Genomic DNA, 19,384 nt, shown 5'->3' with positions numbered 1-19,384 from the left:
GGGTTTTAACCCCCTTGGAGACGCGACTCCCTGTGCAAGTTTGAGCATTTATTTTATTTTTACACTTAAATATTCTCTTTAAATACAGCGTTACCACCATGAAAAGAACAGAAAAGGCTGAGGAGGACGGGGGAATAGTCGGAGGCCAAGCTTTGGATTCACACTGGGAAATTAAAAGTGGGGTCACCTCAGGCAGTGTGAGACGGGGAGGGTGCAGAGGCGCAGTTTAAATAGAACGCGGAGCTGGGGAAAGCCGGGACGGCAGCGCTGCGGTGAGGCCGGGGCTCCCGGTAGCACCATCGGAGAGAGGGGGTTGTTGCGATTCCCACACGGCCCCGGATCGAGCGGGAGCTGGGGAGGACGTTTCCAACCAATCCAAATACCCCTAAAGGCAGAAAAACGCTTCCATTGTGCTGAGAACGCACCAGGATCCTTGTGAAAATGGAATAAAACCCAACCGGTTCTTTGCTTAGCAGGAGGGCGGCACCGCGGGGTCCGTTCTGGCACCCCCTGGCAGAGCCTCCGGCTTCGCCTCTCCTGGCACACGCGAGTCCAGACCCAGGACGCAGAGCTGGGGAGGGAGCGCAGAGCCAGCTGAAAATAAAAAAAGAGGGGAAAAACCCAAACCCTAGGAGTTTTACCCCATTCAAGTGTCGCTGTTTGCTCCGGTTTCGCAGCCCGGAGTTGGTCTGGTTCGGAGCTGAAAAATCCCCACGGCCAAAGCGGCGCTGGCGCGGTGGCAGCTCCCACCGGGAAGGGCCGCGGAGAAGCCGCCGGCGAGGGGTAAGGCTTTTTTCCTCCCCGGTTTAGCCCTTGCGTTGGAAAGCTGCCCCTGCCCCTCGGCTCTGCCTCCTCGCTGGGCTCGGGCCCGTGGGAAGGAGCCGCTTTGCAAGGCTGGAGCCGCCCCAGCTCGAGCAGCACAGGGATTTCAGCCCCTTCCCACCCCTTCGGAGCAGCGGGAGCAGGAGAGGAGCCTCGAAGCGTTCCAAATCCGCTGCTCAGCCCCCAGGTTTTGTCCTGGTTTCACTGCTCTCCAGCTGGGACAATTCTCACAGGAGCAGCTCCAGGCTCGTTTTCCGAGGAGAAGCAAGGGCGGCAGCCGGGTAGGATGGAACCCTCGGGCCGAGGAAGCTCAGGGGGGTCTCTTTGCTCCTCTCCTCTCCTGCTTCTCCTTAAAAATCCCGTCTTTGCTCATCACGAACGGCAGCGGAGATGCTTCCACCAGCCAGGACGGAGGTTGAAGCCACTGGGAGAGGAAAGGGGAGCTGGGAGAGGCGCCGTGCTGCCCCCAGCACAAACTGGGATCCCATCCCGGGGCTGGGGAGTCATGGAAAGTGCTTTTCCCACCCGGCTGGGGGCCTGTGCAGCTGCTCCTCGAGGCCAGCATGGAGCGTGGGGACAGACAGACGGACACGGTTCTCCTTCACGGCTAAGCCGTGGTGGCCAAGGGCTCCATCTTTTCCAATCCTGGTGGTTAAACCTCCCCCTGCCAAATTCCTAGGAGAGTTTGTGAGCAGCGCTCTCGCCTTTTGTGCAATGAGAGCCTCCCTGGCGGCTCCAGGTCCTTCCCGAGCCCTCCCGGCTCCTGTGGCCGGAGGGAAGGGGCCAGGGCTGCACTCGGAGGCGCCGGGTGTGACGTGGCCCGGTAAACATTCAGTAAAGGAAAGGAAAAAAGAGGAAAAAAAGGTCTTTTTCCCTTAAAAACCAAAGAGTGGAGAGGGCTCCCACAGCAGCCAGGGGCAGCTCCGGGAACGGAGGACGGGAAGGAGCTGCCACGGGAAGCAGGAGGCTCCAGGTCCAGCGTGTGGCAACCAGCGGCCACCAGCATCGGCCAAGCCGGGCAAACCGGGCGAGCAGGAACTCCTGGGGGAGCCTCTGTCCAAAGCAGCCCCCGCGCTGCCCCATTAAATAACCCCGGTGGCCGCTGCAGGTCCCTAAAAGCCATTGGCAATAAATAACGGAGCGCTGAGCGGCCGGCGTGGCTCACACGGGCAGGACGGGCTCCTCGCTGGCCAGCGGCTCCTGGTCCCGCTCCGGCGCCGGCTCCGGTGGGACTGGGGCGCAGGGGCAGCGGGGAGCAGGGGCCGCTCGGCAGCCCTCGGAGTCCGGCGCCGTCTCCGGTGACGATGAAGGGTTTTTGGATGCTTCCCCCTTGGCGGCTCGGCCGCCGGGCTCCTTCTCGGGCGGTTGTGCCGCGCCGCTCTCGGCCTTGGCGCCCGGCCGCGGCTCCACCTGGTAGTAGAGCACGGGGCCATCGTTCAAGTAGGGTTGGGCGCTCGGCGAGGCCGCGGGCTCCGAGCCGTCGGCGAAGCAGAGAACAGACGAGCCGGGAGGTAACTGCGCTTGGATGAGGATGGGGGCGGCCAGAGGCGGGCACAGCCCGTCCGGCACGGCCAGGGGCTCCTCCAGGATGCAAACGCCCAAGCTCTCCACGCTGGAGGCGTTGCTGGAGTCTTCCTCAGCCTTCAGCCTCTCGAGCTCCTCGGCCGTTTGCAGATGCATCACGGCCGTCTCGTTCTCTGCCATGAATTCCTGGAAGTCCTGCGTTTCGGCCGGCGGCCCCAGCCAGTCGCCGGCGGAGCCGTGAGCGACGGCCGCTGCCTCCTCCTCGGCCGCCGCCGCCGCTCGCCCGCCTTGGCGCTTGTTCTCCAGCTCCAGCTTCATGATGGTGTGGAGGTAGTGAGTCCGCACCCGGATGGGATTGAATTCGATCCGACCGGCCATGTTCCCGCAGCCGTCCCGCGAGCAGCCGCACGGGAAGGACATGCGATCGACCTGGTGGGGAGATGGAGACGTGGCAGCTCCAGGATCCCCAAGGATCCCTCCCCCCAAAGCCTAAAATCCAACTTCTCAGCTCCAGGATCCCCCAGGATCTCTCCCCATGCCTAAAATTCACCTTGGCAGCTCTGGAATCACCAAGGATCCCTCAGAGCCTGAAATCCACCCAGCAGCTCAAGGATCCCAAAGCCTAAAATCCACCCAGCAGCAAGAGAATCCCCAAGGATCTCTCCATAAACCCTAAAATCCATGTTCTCAGCTCAAGGATCCCAAAGGATCCCTCCCCAACACCTAAAATCCACCTTGGCAAGCTCTGGAATCGCCAAGGATCCCTCAGAGCCTAAAATCCACCCAGCAGCTCAAGGATCCCCACAGATCCCTCCCCAGTGCCTAAAATCCACCTTGGCAGCTCCAGAATCCCGAAGGATCCTTCAGAGCCTGAAATCCACCCAGCAGCTCAAGCATCCCAAAGGATCCCTCCCCAAAGCCAAAAATCCACCTTGTCAACTCAAGGATCCCCAAGGATCCCTCAGAGCCTAAAATCCACCCAGCAGCTCCAGAATCCCCAGGGATCTCTCCCCAGCGCCTAAAATCCACCTTGGCAGCTCCAGAATCGCCAAGGATCCCTCAGAGCCTGAAATCCACCCAGAAACTCGAGGATCCCAAAGGATCCCTCCCCAAAGCCTAAAATCCACCTTGTCAGCTCCGGAATCCCCAAGGATCCCTCCATAAACCCTAAAATCCACCCACAAGCAGCTCCAGGATCCCAAAGGATCCCTCCCCAAAGCCTAAAATCCACCCAGCAGTGAAAGAATCCCCAAGGATCCATCCCCAAAGCCTCAAATCCATCTTGGCAGCTCCAGGATCCCAAAGGATCCTTCAGAGCCTGAAATCCACCCAGCAGCTCAAGGATCCCAAAGGATCCCTCCCCAAAGCCAAAAATCCACCTTGTCAACTCAAGGATCCCCAAGGATCCCTCAGAGCCTAAAATCCACCCAGCAGCTCCAGAATCCCCAGGGATCTCTCCATAAGCCCTAAAATCCACCTTCTCAGCTCAAGGATCCCAAAGGATCCCTCCCCAAAGCCTAAAAGCCACCCAGCAGCTCCAGAATCCTCAGGGATCCCTCCATAAACCCTAAAATCCACCCACAAGCAGCTCCAGGATCCCAAAAGATCCCTCCCCAGAGCCTAAAATCCACTCCCCCTGTGTTGCCTGACAGCAGGAATCGGTGTCGTTGGAAGTTCTTCCCACCCAAGGTGCCCCCAAACCAAGCTGGAGCTGCACTTCAGCCCCTCCAGGAGCAGCCGGGCAGGAGCAGAGCACGGATCCCACCAGGACGAGCCCCGGGCACGGCGGCTCCCGCGCCGGCATCGCCTTTTCCCACCTCACCTGGCACTTGATGCCGGCCTGGCTGCAGGCGCAGGCCTCGGGGTCGCAGTAGAGGCGGCAGTCGCAGCCGCACTCCTCGCGCGAGAGGCGGATGGCGCGCAGCTCCTGCTTCTCCTCGGCGTCGATGCGGTGAACGCCGGAGGCTCGAAGCAAAGCCCGGCGCCGTTTGGTTGGTAATGGCTGCAGGAAGAAATAGTCGTCCACTTCCACGTTCTCCACGTCGATGTCGTCGTCCGAAACATCCTCCAGCGTCAGCCCCTCCGCCTCCTCCGACTCCACCGTCCCGTTCTTGGTGAGCTGCGGGCAGCAGCGCGGCGTCAGCACCGGTGACACCGAGCCCTGGTGACGCCGCGGGGTGGGGATGTGGAAGGAGTTTTCCCCAATATCCAATCTAACCCTCCCCTGGCACAACTCGAGGCCATTTCCTCTCATCCCATCACATGTTCCTTGGGAGAAGAGCCCAGCACCCACCTCATCACAACCTCCTTCCCAGGAGCTGCAGATAGTGATGAGGTCTCCCCTCAGCCTCCTCTTCTCCACAACAAACCCCACAGGTCCCTCAGCTGCTCCCAGAGCCCCTGGGCTCCAGACCCTTCCCCAGCTCCGTTCCCTTCTCCAGACACATTCCAGCCCCTCAAGGTCTTTCTTGGAGTGAGGGATCCAAAACTCAACCCAGGATTCAAGGTGCATCCCCACAGGAGCGTTGCCTGGGGTTGTTGTGACCCAAGTGCAGGATCTGGCACTTGGCCTTGTGGAACTCATCCCATTGGGCCTGGCCATGGATCCAGCCTGTCCTGATCCCTCTGCAGAGCCTCCCTGCCCTCCAGCCCATGGATCCAGCCTGTCCCGATCCCTCTGCAGAGCCTCCCTGCCCTCCAGCCCATGGATCCAGCCTGTCCTGATCCCTCTGCAGAGCCTCCCTGCCCTCCAGCCCATGGATCCAGCCTGTCCTGATCCCTCTGCAGAGCCTCCCTGCCCTCCAGCCCATGGATCCAGCCTGTCCTGATCCCCCTGCAGAGCCTCCCTGCCCTCCAGCCCATGGATCCAGCCTGTCCTGATCCCCCTGCAGAGCCTCCCTGCCCTCCAGCCCATGGATCCAGCCTGTCCTGATCCCTCTGTCTTTCCTTATAGGAGAAGGGAAGGAGGAGAAACTAAATAATAAACCAATTCCAAGCAGAGAATCCCTTTTCTACCTTCCCTCCTCATGCACCCTCGAACAGCAAGAGAAAAGGAGGTCGCTGCTGCTTAAAACGCTGGGAGAGCAGTGGCAAAGAATCCACCCCGGAGAAATGAGGTTTGGAAGTGACGGAGGAGCCAGAGCTGGATCCTTCACCTCCTGACCTGGTCCTTCAACCTCCTGGCCTCCCCAGGCACTGGATACCCTCAAAATCCAGGCACTGCGGATAAATGGGATCCCTGGCACAGGGGGGTCAGCAGACAGAGGGGCCCAGGGAAAGGGCCAAGGTAAAAAAACTCTCACTGATAAAGGAAGAAAAGAGGCAGCAGCAGCTGAATTCACATCCCTTTGCCTGGAGCAGAGTTGGATCATTGAATCCTGGAATGATTTGGGTTAGAAGGGACCTCAAAGCCCATCCAGTCCCACCCCTGCCATGGGCAGGGACACCTCCCATGGGATCAGGGGCTCCAAGCCCCATCCAGCCTGGCCCTGAACCCCTCCAGGGATGGGGCAGCCACCACTGCTCTGGGCAACCTGGGCCAGGGCCTCGCCAGCCTCACAGCAAAACATTTCTTCCTCAGATCTCATCTCAATCTTCCCTCTTGCAGCTCAAATCCGTTCCCCCTCATCCTCTCCCTGATCAAAAGCCCGTTCCCCAGCTTTCCTGGAGCCCCTTCCCACACTGGAAGCTGCTCTAAGGTCCCTCCACAGCCTTCTCTTCTCCAGGATGAATAACCCCAACTCTCCCAACCTGTCCTCATACAGGAGGTTCTCCAGCCCTCGGATCATCTCTGTGTCCTCCTCTGCGCTTGTTCCAACACCTCCATGTCCTTCCCGTGCTGAGGACTCCAGAACTGGACACAGGCTCCAGGTGGGTCTCACCAGGGTGGAACAGAGGGGCAGGATCCCCTCCCTCCCTGCTGGTCCCACGGCTTTGGATGCAACCCAGGACACGGTTGGTTTCTGGGCCATGAGAACCCATTGCTGCCTCACGTTGAGCTTTTCCCTCTGTCTCCCTTTGCCTGTGGCAGCCTGGATCTGCTTCCTTTTTTTCCGCAGTGGGAGCCGGATCCCCGGGCTCTGCAGGGCATCCCAGGAAGAGGAGCCCAGCCTCTGGGCAACACCCAGAGGAGCAGACCCAGCCGCCCCGAACTGGGGAATGCTTGGAAAACAGGCAGAGCCAGATGAGATCCCAATCTTCCCCCGACGCAGCCCGGCTGCCTCCTCCCAGACTGGAATTTCCACCGGCTCAGACCTGGTGAGGTCTGGCCGACAGCTCTGACGCCGCCCGACCGGCCCCGCACACAACATCGACGCAAAAAGAGGTGAAAGAAATCATAGAATCCTGGAATGGTTTGAGTTGGAAGGGACCTCAAAGCACATCCAGTTCCATCCCCGTCATGGGCAGGGACACCTCCCACTGCATCAGGGGCTCCAAGCTCCATCCAACCTGGCCTCCAACATCTCCAGGGATGGGGCAGCCACCACTTCTCTGGGCAACCTGGGCCAGGGCCTCCCCACCCTCACAGGAAACCATTTCTCCCCAAGATCTCATCTCATTCTCCCCTCTTTTAGCTCAAACCTGTTCCCCTCATCCTCTCCCTGCCCTCCCTGATCAAGAGCCCCTCCCCAGCTTTCCTGGAGCCCCTTTCCAGACTGGAAGCTGCTCTAAGGTCTCCTTGGAGCCTTCTCTCCTCCAGGCGGAACAACCCCAACTCTCTCTGTCCTCATACAGGAGGTTCTCCAGCCCCTTGGATCATCTCCATGGCCTCTGGATTTGCTCCAACAGCTCCACGTCCTCCCTGTGCTCAGGACTGCAGTTCAGCGGTGCTAAATCCCCCCCAGCAGGGATCAAACTGCAGCCTGGACGTCTCCTCCGCCCCAGCTTACGCTGGAGCTCCACCAAAGCTCAGCGAGGTGTTCCCTGATGTGGCTTCACTCGGATTTCTCCACCGCCACCCGCTTCCCCGACGCTACCTTCATCTTCTTGGCGTGCAGCTTCTCCTCCTTGAGGTGCTCCCGCAGGATCTCCCGGTGGTTCACCTCCTGCTCCTGGGCGAACTCGCAGAGCGTGTAGCGACGGACGGAGTTGTGGCGCGGGGCCATGCCCAGCGAGCTGCCGCCCTGGCTGGGGACGCTGGTGAAGCCCTGGCGCCGCGCGAAGTAGTAGACGGTGACTTGGTCGAAGCGGACGTTCTTCCTGCGGAGCTGCTTCTGCCGCTTCAATATGGAGGTGGCTGCAGGGGAAGGAAAGCCAGAGAGGGGCTATCAGGAGCCGTAGACACCTTGGGCGTGCCCCAAAGATCTCCCACCCCTCCAGAACGCAGCTTCCAAAGATCTTTCTACCCTCTGGAACATGGCTTCTAAAGACCTCCTACCTCACTGGAACACAGCTCCCACCACTCTGGAACACAGCGTCCAAAGATCTCCCACCAGTCAGGAACGTGGCTTCCAAAGATCTCCCACCACTCTGGAAAGTAGCTTCCAAAGATCTCCCACTCCTCCAGAATGTGGCTTCCAAAGATCTCCCACCCCTCTGGAACACAGCTCCCATCACTCTGGAATGTGGCTTCCAAAGATCTCCCACCCCTCTGGAATGTGGCTTCCAAAGATCTCCCACTCCTCCAGAATGTGGCTTCCAAAGATCTCCCACTACTCTGGAATGTGGCTTCCAAAGATCTCCCACCTCACTGGAACACAGCTCCCACCACTCCGGAATGTGGCTTCTAAAGATCTCCCACCACTCCGGAATGTGACTTCCAAAGATCTCCCGCCCCTCTGGAACACAGCTCCCATCACTCTGAAACGTGGCTTCCAAAGATCTCCCACCACTCCGGAATGTGACTTCCAAAGATCTCCCACCACTCCGGAAAGTGGCTTCCAAAGATCTCCATCCCTCTGGAATGTGGCTTCCAAAGATCTCCCACCCCTCTGGAATGTGGCTTCCAAAGATCTCCCACCACTCTGGAAAGTGGCTTCCAAAGATCTCCCACCACTCCGGAAAGTGGCTTCCAAAGATCTCCCCACCCCCTGCAGCCACCAAAATACCTCGGCAGCACCCAGTGCCGGTGGAATCAAGCCAGGATGGAGCTCGGATCCCGGTGTGGGGAGGCAGCTCTGAAATTCCCCGCGCTCTGGCCCGACCTGAACTCACGGATGAGCTCAGCACCCCGACGAGTTATGAGCGACGGACACGGGGAGAGCAGAATTAGCCCCAAAGCCCAGGGAAGGGGAGACCCAGCCCCCCGTCCCGGTGCTCACGGACGAGGCTCCGTCCCCGCACACTCACGGATGAAGCCGGAGGAGCTGGCGGGGTTGACGCTGTCGCAGCTATCGGCGCTGTCGCTGTTGGAGATCTCGTCGTCCGAGTTGGAGCCGGCCGAGCCCACGTCCGCATCCTCAAATTTCCTCTTGAGGCTGGCGCTCGCGATCGCATCCATTTGGCCGCGCTTCGCATGGAGAGCCGGCAGGCGGGATGGGGCTCGGCCACCAGCTCGGCGCCGGAGCTGCTGACGGGCTCACCCTGCGGACAAAGCAAGGAGCTGTAACAGCATTTTGAATGAGCCACCAACCCTTGGGAGAAGAAGGAAACGTCGCCCCATCCCTGCCCTCCCACCCTGGACCACAGCTCCGATGCGATCCCACTCTCCGGGGCTGTTATGGAGCGCTATCCCATAATTCGGGGCAGCTCCAGAGAATCATATCATAGAATCATAGAAACACCAGGTTGGAAGAGACCCACCGGATCATTGAGTCCAACCATTCCTATCAAACACTAAACCATGCCCCTTAGCACCTCGTCCACCCGTGCCTTAAACCCCTCCAGGGAATGGGACTCAACCCCCTCCCTGGGCAGCCTCGGACAGGGACCAATGACCCTTTCCAGGAAAAATTTTTTCCTAATGCCCAGCCTGACCCTCCCCTGGTGGAGCTTGAGGCCGTTCCCTCTTGTCCTGTCCCTTGGGAGAAGAGCCCAGCACCCTCCTCTCCACAACCTCCTCTCAGGGAGTTGCAGAGAGCAATGAGGTCTCCCCTCAGCCTCCTCTTCTCCAGGATAAACACCCCCAGCTCTCTCAGCCGCTCCTCGTAAGGCCTGTTCTCCAGTCCCCTCACCAGCTTTGTTGCTTTGTTGTTCTCTGGACTCGCTCCAGAGCCTCAACATCCTTCTTGTGGGGAGGGGCCCAGAACTGACCCCAGGATTCGAGGAGCGGTCTCCCCAGTGCCGAGTCCAGAGGGAGAAGAACCTCCCTGGCCCTGCTGGCCACGCCGGGTCTGATCCAAGCCAAGATGCCCTTGGCCTTCTTGGCCACCTGGGCCCCTGCTGGCTCCTGTTCCACCAACACCCCCAGGTCCTTCTCCTCCAGTCACTTTCCAGCCAGACTTCTCCTAGTCTGGAGCTGCTCAGGGTTGTTGTGCCCCAAGTGCAGGACCCGGCCTTTGGCCTTGTTAAACCTCCAGAGGGGCAGGCGACCAGGCAGGGCTAAACTTGTCTGTTCTAAACTGATCCCTACTGGAATTCACCCAGCACCGGTGAAGATTCTGGTTTTATGAAGAGTGGAGCTTGTGCTTGGAGCAGGGAGCATCACTCTGGGTTCTCCCAATGCTTTTGGGTCACCGCAACGCCAGCACTTTCTGCTTCCAAATGGAGTCCAGGGCATCTCCATCCCCAGGGCCAGGCTGGAGCTAGAAGCATCCCAGGATGCTTGGACATCCAGAAGCCCAGCACCTTCCCAGCGGCGCTGTCTCTGTTCCATGTTCCTTCCAATCCAACCACAGTTCTCATGGCAACGTAACAACCGGCTTCGACAAAAAGCATGTCAGCCCACAGCATCACGGAATCGCTTGGTTGGAAAAGATCTCTGAGATCATCAAGTCCAACCATCCCTGATCACTACTGAACCATCTCTGAGCACCTCATCCACCCAGCTTTTGAACCCCTCCAGGGATGGAGACTCCACCACTGCCCTGGGCAGCCTCTGCCAGGGCCGGACAACCCTTTCCATGAAGGAATTCTACCCAATATCCAATCTAACCTTCCACTGGCTCAACTTGAGGCTGTTTCCTTTCTTCCCATTGCTTGCTCCTGGGTGAAAGAGCCCAGCACTCACCTCACCACAACCTTCTTTCCAGGAGCTGCAGAGAGTGATGAGGTCTCCCCTCAGCCTCCTCCAGACCAAAAGTCCCCTGGTCCCTCAGCTGCTGAGTTCCCAGCCCTGAGACGCTACGGTTTTGAGGTTAAATATGGCTTTTGGGGTACAGATTTGTCAGGAAATTCCTTTAGCCTGTTCTAAAGGAGGAGAAAAAGCAGCAGCTGAACCAGTCAGCCTAACTGAAGAGCTGATTTAACGACACTGACCCCACACATGATCCATGGCAATAAAGGAAGGTGGGAAATGGTGGCTGAAGTGCTGCTGTCATATCCTGACCCCTGTACTTGACCCCTTTGCTGCCCCCAAACCAGTTCCATCCCCAGGTTCCCCACCCTGGCTCCGCATGGTGCTGCTCATCCCGAGGCTCAGCCAATGCCATCAGCCTCATTCCAGGAAGGAGATCGCCAATGAGAAGAATCCACGGCTTCTCCTGATCCCACCAAAACCAATTTTCAAATTATCACCTAAAATTCCTCTCCCTCAGGCAATTCTAGGGAGAAAAATCAGCAACAGCATCCAGTTGGGCACCGCAACTCACACCATCAGACTCTGTTTGGGGACAGAGACGGGATCTTCCCCCAGATGGATCCATCAGGAGATGGTTCACATTCATTGTGTGGACACCTGATCAACTCCCTGCTTTGGGGAGGAAAACTGGAGAACTTAGGAAGAGGCAGTAGGGGAGTGGACAGTGGGAAAAGAGACTTTCATCTCCATGGTAGCTTGCTCATTTGTGTAGGCCTCCTCCTCTTCCTCCTGCAGGGAGGAGCCTGGAGAGCCTGGGCATTGGCCTGGTTCCTTCCTTCTCATCATCCCTACTCTCATCCTGCAGAAGCAGCCAAGAGAGCCCCGGAGACCCCAGCCGTAACTATGGTTCCTTCCTCCTTATCCTCATCCTCCCACAGGGAGTGAGTTGGAGAGCCTCACAGAACCTGGCCATCAACACGGTCCCCTCCTTAACCTCATCATCCTCTTCACCTTCCTGCTGGGAACAGCCTGGAGAGCCCTGAAGATCTCTGCCATCAGTATGGTTCACTCCTCCTCCAAGGAGCAGCCTGGAGAGTCCTGACCATTAGCATGGCTCCCGTCTCCTCCTTATCCCCATCACCTTCCTCATCCTCCTGCAGGAAGAGGCCTGGAGGGCACCAGAGACCTCAGTCATCAACAAGGTTCCCTCCTCATCTTCCTCCTCCTCATCTTCCTGCTGGGAGCAGCCTGGAGAACCCTGGAGACCCTGACCATTGAGATGGAGGGAGCCTCCCGCTGCAAGGGAACAGCCTGGAGACCCTGGCCATTGACATACTTCTCTCCTCCTTAACTTCTTCTTCTTCTTCATCACCATCATCATCTTCCTCCTCTTCCTCCTGCAGGAGCAGCTTGGTGTTCCCTGGAGACAACAGCCATGGAGATGCTTCCCTCCTCTTCCATTGGTGCAGCAGCAGCCGCCCCATCACATGCTGGGGCCAGGTTAATTGCTTTATTAACTCAAAATGCTATTTTTTCAGGGACACTCCTCCCCCTGCACCTGCAAAAGCCCAAGGTGCAGTGAGGACCCGAGCAGCTCCAGAGCCCCATAGTCCAGTGCTCTGGTCCTGGTTTAGGAAGATAAGGAGCAAGGAGCTGCAGGGACCCTCATTCCAGACTCCTCCCATCAGGAAAGCTTCTCCTGGTCTGTCTTCAAAGACACAGCCAGGGAAAAGAATAACATCATAGACCTTTAAACGATGGGAGAAGGAACTAAACGACATCGTTCCCAGGTTTTGTTCAGTTTTTCAATGGAAATGAAGCCCCAAGGTGGGATTTGGGATGAGGAAAGAGAAAAGTTAGCTCCAACGCCGCGAGGAAGGGGCTGTGCAACTCCAGTTCCTCTTCTTTGCGCTGTTAAACTGCACCAAAAAGAGCACAACTAAAAATAGGCTTTTTTTCCATGTCAGCCGTGGCTGGAATTGCCTTTGGGAGTGGGGAGGGGATCCTGGAATGGGCTGGGTTGGAATAGACCTCAAAGCCCAGCCAGTTCCAACCCCCTGCCATGGGCAGGGACATCTCCCACGGGATCAGGGGCTCCAAGCCCCATCCAACCTGGCCTTGAACCCCTCCAGGGATGGGGCAGCCACCACTGCTCTGGGAAACCTGGGCCAGGGCCTCCCCACCCTCACAGCAAAACAAAAACCTTTCTCCCCAAGATCTCATCTCAATCTCCCCTTTTTCAGCTTAAAACTCCTCATCCCATCCCTGCCCTCCCTGATCAAGAGCCCCTCCCAGGCTTTCCTGGAGCCCCTTTCTGGACTGGAAGCTGCTCTAAGGTCTCCCCAAAGCCTTCTCTTCTCCAGGCTGAACCAACCCAACTCTCCCAGCTTGTCCTTATACAGGAGATGCTCCAACCCTCAGGTCATCTCTGTGGCCTCCTCTGGACTCGCTCCAACAGCTCCATGTCCTTCCCGCGCTGAGGACTCCAGAATTGGACACAGGCTCCAGGTGGGTCTCACCAGAGCGGAGCAGAGGGGCAGAATCCCCTCCCTCCCTGCTGGTTCCACAGCTTTGGACGCAGCCCAGGACACAGTTTGGCTTTCAGAGCTGCAAGTGCACTTTGCCAGCTTATGTGGAGCATCTCCTTCCCCAGCACCCCAAGTCCTTCTCCTCAGGGCTGCTTCAAATCCAATCTCTACCCAGCCTGGATTTGTGCTTGGATTGCTCCGACCCAAGAGCAGGACGTTGCCCTTGGCCTGAGGTGGGACTCATGGACAGAAAGAGCCTTCCAAGACAAAGCCAGTCCAGCCATGGGGTCCCAGATCCAACTGGAAAAACCCGCTGGCTCCAACCTCATCCAAGGCTGATAACAAGCCTGGATCATCCTGAAAAATGAACGTTGCTCTGTTACAAAAGCATCTATGGTTCCAGCTTGCTGGTTTCCAGTTTTTGGGAGAGGAGGAAGGATTGGAGCATCTCTGGCTGAGGGATGCTCCGTGGCACCCAGAGCTCATTTGCGGATGCAAACGCATCTGACACCTGTGGTCCTGTTTCCTTTCACCTTCTCTGACTCCAGCATCGCCTCCGATGATCCTGAATCCACACGTTGGATGCACTGCTGGGTTGCTCCTCTATCCCAGCTTGTCCACGTGGAGACCAAAACAGCAATTCTGGAGTCCAGAGTGGTTTAATTTCCAGATACTCAGAGTAATCACTAATTAGCAATGACCAGGTGGGGACATCCTGCAGATTTGCGATCCTCTGGGCATCCCACAGATTCGATGATGGCTCCAAGAAGGTCGCATGGATCAAGGGCTCCGGGATCCAGGAACTCTGAGGATGCTCAGGATTTCCTCCTTGCATTGACTCCACCCTAGGAAGCACCCAAACCGCACCCCTGGAGCTTTGGCTTTGGGGAAGGCTGGGTTAAATGAGTTTTCCATGAAAAGCAAGAGCCAAAAGTAGATCCTGACAAAGCTTCCCAGGATCCTGAGGTATCGGAAGGGTTCAATACAGGGATGTGGGATTATTTCAGCAGGCGGATAAGGAGAGGGTGGGAATGAGATGGAAGGAGGAAGAAAATAAGTGCATATACAGAGGGAAAGCGCTCGGGGCTAAGCAGCCACACACCGCGACCGGAGACACATCCTGACCCCATCCCAGTGGACAACGGGTCACAAGACCAGCTCACAGCACGCAGGATAAAGGCAGAAGAACATAACTGCGGGGTAACCGAAGCAGCCAATTTTATTCCGTTGCAGCAGCCGGCGTCTCCTGGGAAGGTGATGCTGGAGCGCAAAAGCAGCACCGGCAGCTGGAGCAGCCAGGCTGCAGTTTCCTATCCACCCCCCACCCCCAATTTGGTGAGGAAAGGGCTCCCCCCAAGCTGAAACCCACCCGGAACGGGGCTCTGGCTCTGCTCTTTCCCTCCTTCCCGGCTGCGCTGTGGGATTGACGCGGCCGGCTGACACGGCAGCACCACTGCAGAGCACCGTGTCGCGCTGCGGAGCTGCCGGATGGATCAACCCCCTTTGGCGCACGCGGCAAAGCGGCTCCTGCCGTCGCCCCCAAAACGCCAGGCGCACAGCAAAGCCCCGACCCCACCGAGACCAGGAGGTGGGAAAAGCAAACGGGAACTCACAAGGGTCTCAATGCCTCGCTCCACGCCTCCTCCGAAGGGCAACGCCAACAGCTCAGCTCTGCAGGGCTGGGGAGCCCGAACACACACCGGGGAGGCGGAGGGATGGGGTTTAGGGTCAATCCCGCTTGGCAAGGGCCTGGCACTGCTCGGAAAGGGCCGCTCAAGCGCATGGCTGGGCACCACAGAACCCAGAACCCCTACTCCAAGGGGGAGAAATTAACCCCACATGCAATAATCGCTACAGAATTAAACCAGGAGTCAGCAAAACCAGTTGGATCGGGCAGCACCTCCACCCGCTCGATGCCCCGCACGGCACATGCCACTCCCAGACCCTGGTGCCAGCAAATCCAGGCGTTATCCCGGGGCAGGAGCTCCTATTGATGAGCCCAGAAATGAGATTAAATAATTCCTGCCCCCCCAGGATGGCTGCTTAGCCGCTGCAAAGAGTTGAGCGGTTCCGCTCCCTTACACACCAGTAGCCGAAGGATTTGGTGGAAGCACCACGGACCCGCCAGGCTGATCCAGGAATGTGGTGTCCAGGCAGCACCCAAGATCCACGTTCAGCCCGTGTTGGTCCTTGACCACCAGCATCGGCAAGTGACTGGCTTTGGGCTTTGCCAACAACTGAAGATTGCTCTCCTACGCTGCTGCTAACGAAGGCGGCTAACGAGGATATCTAGGCTATGGCTCCCACGGCTCAGACACCACCGGCGCCTGCGCTTATGCAACCAGCATCTCAATCAGCAGTGATGGGTTCAGGTTGTCCCGGAGCCTCCATCCCCTCTGCGTGCCGGCAGAGGGGTGGGAGCTACAGAAAAGGCTGTTCCCAAAAATCCCTGTTTGGTCCCTCTGCGCCTCATCAGAGCTGAGTGACCTAGGTGGGACCACCCTGCATTGCACATAGAAGCTCCAGGGAAACCCAGGAGCCAAAGACCATGGGGGTGGAGGAGGGGCTCCAAAGGTTGGGGGACCCAAGGGCAACCTTGGAGGCAACAGCATGGAGGACGCTATCATGGGTCTCCTCCTGGTCCAGCTCCTCTGGAAGGTGAGCGGGAGGTGCTGAGTGGAGCTCTGGCTCCTGGATGCTCTTCCTAACCACTCTAGGGGTCCCTCAGGTAGTGGCCAAGGATGGAAGGAGTTGGCCCTGGCCACCACAGAGCACCGAGCCGGGGGACACCAGGGTCACAGGGACCCCAAGGGGCAGCAAGGAGAAACCTTGGCCTCTGCAGTGGTGGAGGCCCCACCAGTGCCCATTGTGAAGGGGACCCCCCAGCACCAGGGATGGGGGCAACCACCCCACCCAAGGGCCTCGCCCCACGGCCCCACCCAGCCACGGCCTCATCTTCAGGGACACAGGACCAGGACCCCCATGCTGGTCCCCCCTCATGACCCACCACCTCTCAGAGAACCCCACCCCTACAGCGGCCATAGGGTCCCCCCTCTCCCCCATAGGACCCTCAGCTCCCCCAGGCACAGGACAGGGGGAAGCCCCAGCCGCAAGGCCCCCCCCGGATATGAGGGTGCCCCACACACCTTACAGTCCCCCAAAGTGCACAAGAGGGCAGACCCCCAGCTCCAGAGCTCCCCCCCACATCCCCTATAGGCCCCTCCCCTATAGAGAGGCATCTATAAGAGCTCTACATCCCCTAGAGGCCCCCCCAGCTGTAACCCCCTGCCAGCTGCAATCCCCCCACATCCACCTGTAGCCCAGCAGCTGCAAGGGCTCCCCTACAGCCCCCCTAGCTGTAAGGCCCCTGCTATCCCCTATAGGTCCTTACATCCCCTATAGGTCCCCCCCACCCCCTATAGGCCCCCAGCTGTAAGGCCCTTGCATGCCCTACAAAACCCCCAGTTGTGAGGCTGCCCCTCATCCTCTATAGCCCCCCAGCTGTAAGGCTCCTCCTATCCCCTATAGCCCCCTCATCCCCTATAAGGTCCCCCAAACTGTAAAGCCCCCCCCCCCACCTATAGGCCCCTACATCCCTCCGAGATGCAAGCCACCCAACCCCAATACGGACCCCTCCCATTCCCTACAGGCCCCCCCAGCTGTAATGCCCCCCCCCATCCACTATAGACCTTCATCCCCTATAGCCTCCAATCCCCTATAGGCCCTTAGCTGCAAGGCTCCCCCATCCTCTACAGGGTCCTGCCAGCTGTAAGCCCCCCCATCCCCTATAGCACCCCAACTGGAATACCCCCAACCCCCTGCAGGCCCCCTCCAGCTGCAAGCCCCCTCATCCCCTATACTCCTCCCATCTGTAAGGCCCCCAATCCCCTATAGGGCCCTGCAGTCCTCCCATCATCCTCCATCCCCTATAGACACCTGAAGCTATAAGACCCTCCCCCCATCCCCTGCAGCCCCTCCATCCTCTACAGGCCCCTGCACCCCCTCATTGCCCCCCATACCCTATAAGCCCTTGCACCCATTCACTGACCTCCATAGCCTGCAGCCCCTCCATTCCCTATAGGCCCCTACACCCCCTCACTGACCCCCCATCCCCTATAGGCCCCTGCACCCCCTCACTGTCCCCCATCCCCTGCAGCCTCCCATTCCCTATAGGCCCCTGTACCCCCTCATTGCCCCCCATCCCCTGCAGCCCCCCCATTCCCTATAGGCCCCTGTACCCCCTTATTGACCCCCATCCCCTGCAGCTCCCCATTCCCTATAGGTCCCTGCCCCCCATCCCCTGCAGCCCCTCACTGTCCCCCCATCCCCTATAGGCCCCTGCACCCATTCATTGTTCCACCAATCCCCTGTAGGCCCCTGTAGCCCCTCACTAAACCCCAATTCCCTATAGACCCCTGCACACCCCCATCCCCTCACTGCCCCTCGAAGCTGTAACACCCCCCCATCCCCTGCAGCTCCCCATCCTCTATAGGCCCCTGCACCCCATCATTGCCCCCCATCCCCTACAGGCCCCTGCCCCCCTTCACTGACCCCCATGCCCCGCAGCCCCCCCATTCCCTATAGGCCCCTGCACCTCCTTACTGACCCCCATCTCTTGCACCCCCTCACTGCCCCTCCATCCCCTGCAGCCCCCCCATTCCCTATAGGCCCCTGCACCCTCTCACTGACCTCCATCCCCTGCAGCCCCTCCACTCCCTATAAGGCCCTGCACCCCCTCACCGCCCCTCCATCCCCCCATCCCCATAGGCCCCTGCATCCTCTCCCCTACAAGCCACCCCATAGGGCCCTTCACCCCTTCACTGACCCCCATCTCCTGCAGCCCCCACCATCCCCTGCAGCCCCTCCATTCCCTATAGGTCCCTGTACCCCCTCACCGCCCCTCCATCCGCTGCAGCCCCCCCATCCCCTATAGGCCCCTGCATCCTCTCCCCTACAATCCACCCCATAGGGCCCTTCACCCCCTCATTGACCCTCATCCCCTGCAGCCCCCCCATTCCCTATAGGCCCCTGCACCCTCTCACTGACCCCCCATTTCCTGCAGCCCCCACCATCCCCTGCAGCCCCTCCATTCCCTATAAGCCCCTGCACCCCCTCACTGCCCCTCCATCCCCTGCACCCCATCACTGCCCCTCCATCCCCTCACTGCTCCTCCACCCCCTGCACCCCCTCCATTCCCATAGGCCCCTGCATCCTCTCCCCTACAAGCCACCCCATAGGGCCCTTCACCCCCTCATTGACCCTCATCCCCTGCAGCTCCCCCCATCCCCTATAGGCCCCTGCACCCTCTCACTGACCCCCATCTCCTGCAGCCCCCACCATCCCCTGCACCCCCTCACTGCCCCTCCATCCCTTGCAGCCCCTCCATCCCCTATAGGCCCCTGCATCCTCTCCCCTACAACCCACCCCCTAGGGCCCTTCACCCCCTCACTGACCCCCCTCCCCTGCAGCCCCCCCGTTCCCCACAGGCCCCTGCCCCGCCTCACCGTGTCCCGCGGGCGGGGCGGCTCCGGGGGCGCTGGGCGCTGGGCTCCGCGCGGACCCGCCCCGCCGCCGCTCCCCGACAACAATGGGGCCGCGGCCGCTGCGCCGCCCTTATATATACACCCCGCGTCACGTGATCAGCACGTTTTCCCACCTCCTCCACCCCGCGCGCCGCCGGCCGCAAGGCTCGCTGGGAAAGCGAGTCCGGCTGGGGGGGCGCGGGGCATGCCGGGAAGGTAGTGAGTGAGCGAGGAGCCCTGGGTGGGAGTCATAGAATGATAGGAGTGAGCAGGATGGGGGAGACCCAGAGCCCAACCCTGTCCCTCAGCGCCTCGTCCACCCGGCCCTTAACCCCCTCAGGGAAGGGGACTCAACCCCCTCCCTGGGCAGCCTCTGCCACTGCCCAATGACCCTTTCTGTGAAATATTTTTTCCTGATGTCCAGCCTGACCCTCCCCTGGTGGAGCTTGAGGCCATTCCCTCTCGTCCTGTCCCCTGTCCCTTGGGAGAAGAGCCCAGCTCCCTCCTCTCCACAACCTCCTCTCAGGGAGTTGCAGAGAGCAATGAGGTCTCCCCTCAGCCTCCTCTTCTCCAGGCTAAACCCCCCCAGCTCTCTCAGCCGCTCCTCTTCTTCTCCAGCCCCCTCACCAGCTTCGTTGCTCTTCTCTGGACTCGCTCCAGAGCCTCAACATCCTTCTTGTGGTGAGGGGCCCAGAACTGACCCCAGGATTCGAGGAGCGGTCTCCCCAGGGCCGAGGCCAGGGGCACAATCACCTCCCTGAACCTGCTGGCCACGCTGTTTCTAATACAAGCCAAGAGCTTCAAAATCGTGGTGGGAATCCAGGCTGGGGGATGATGTGATGGGAAGCAGCCCCGAGGAGGGCTTGGGGTGC

The 19,384-nt window shown here is 59.4% G+C and overlaps 1 protein-coding gene across 1 annotated transcript; it reads right to left on the bottom strand.

The window, feature by feature from the left end:
• Positions 1-35: 35 nt before the first annotated feature.
• CSRNP2 (cysteine and serine rich nuclear protein 2) lies at positions 36-18,512 on the bottom strand. The gene is made up of 5 exons (XM_069878980.1): positions 18,495-18,512; positions 8,635-8,868; positions 7,323-7,582; positions 4,169-4,465; positions 36-2,775 (listed from the first exon to the last, which is right to left on the bottom strand). The coding sequence occupies exons 2-5, from the start codon at positions 8,783-8,785 to the stop codon at positions 1,984-1,986; spliced, it is 1,500 nt and encodes a 499-aa protein (XP_069735081.1). The 5' UTR covers positions 8,786-8,868; positions 18,495-18,512; the 3' UTR covers positions 36-1,983.
• Between the last annotated feature and the right edge of the window lie 872 nt (positions 18,513-19,384).

This window comes from Phaenicophaeus curvirostris, chromosome 30 (assembly GCF_032191515.1).
Source record: "Phaenicophaeus curvirostris isolate KB17595 chromosome 30, BPBGC_Pcur_1.0, whole genome shotgun sequence".
Lineage (NCBI taxonomy): Eukaryota > Metazoa > Chordata > Aves > Cuculiformes > Cuculidae > Phaenicophaeus > Phaenicophaeus curvirostris.
This window is presented reverse-complemented; position numbering and strand designations above follow the sequence as displayed.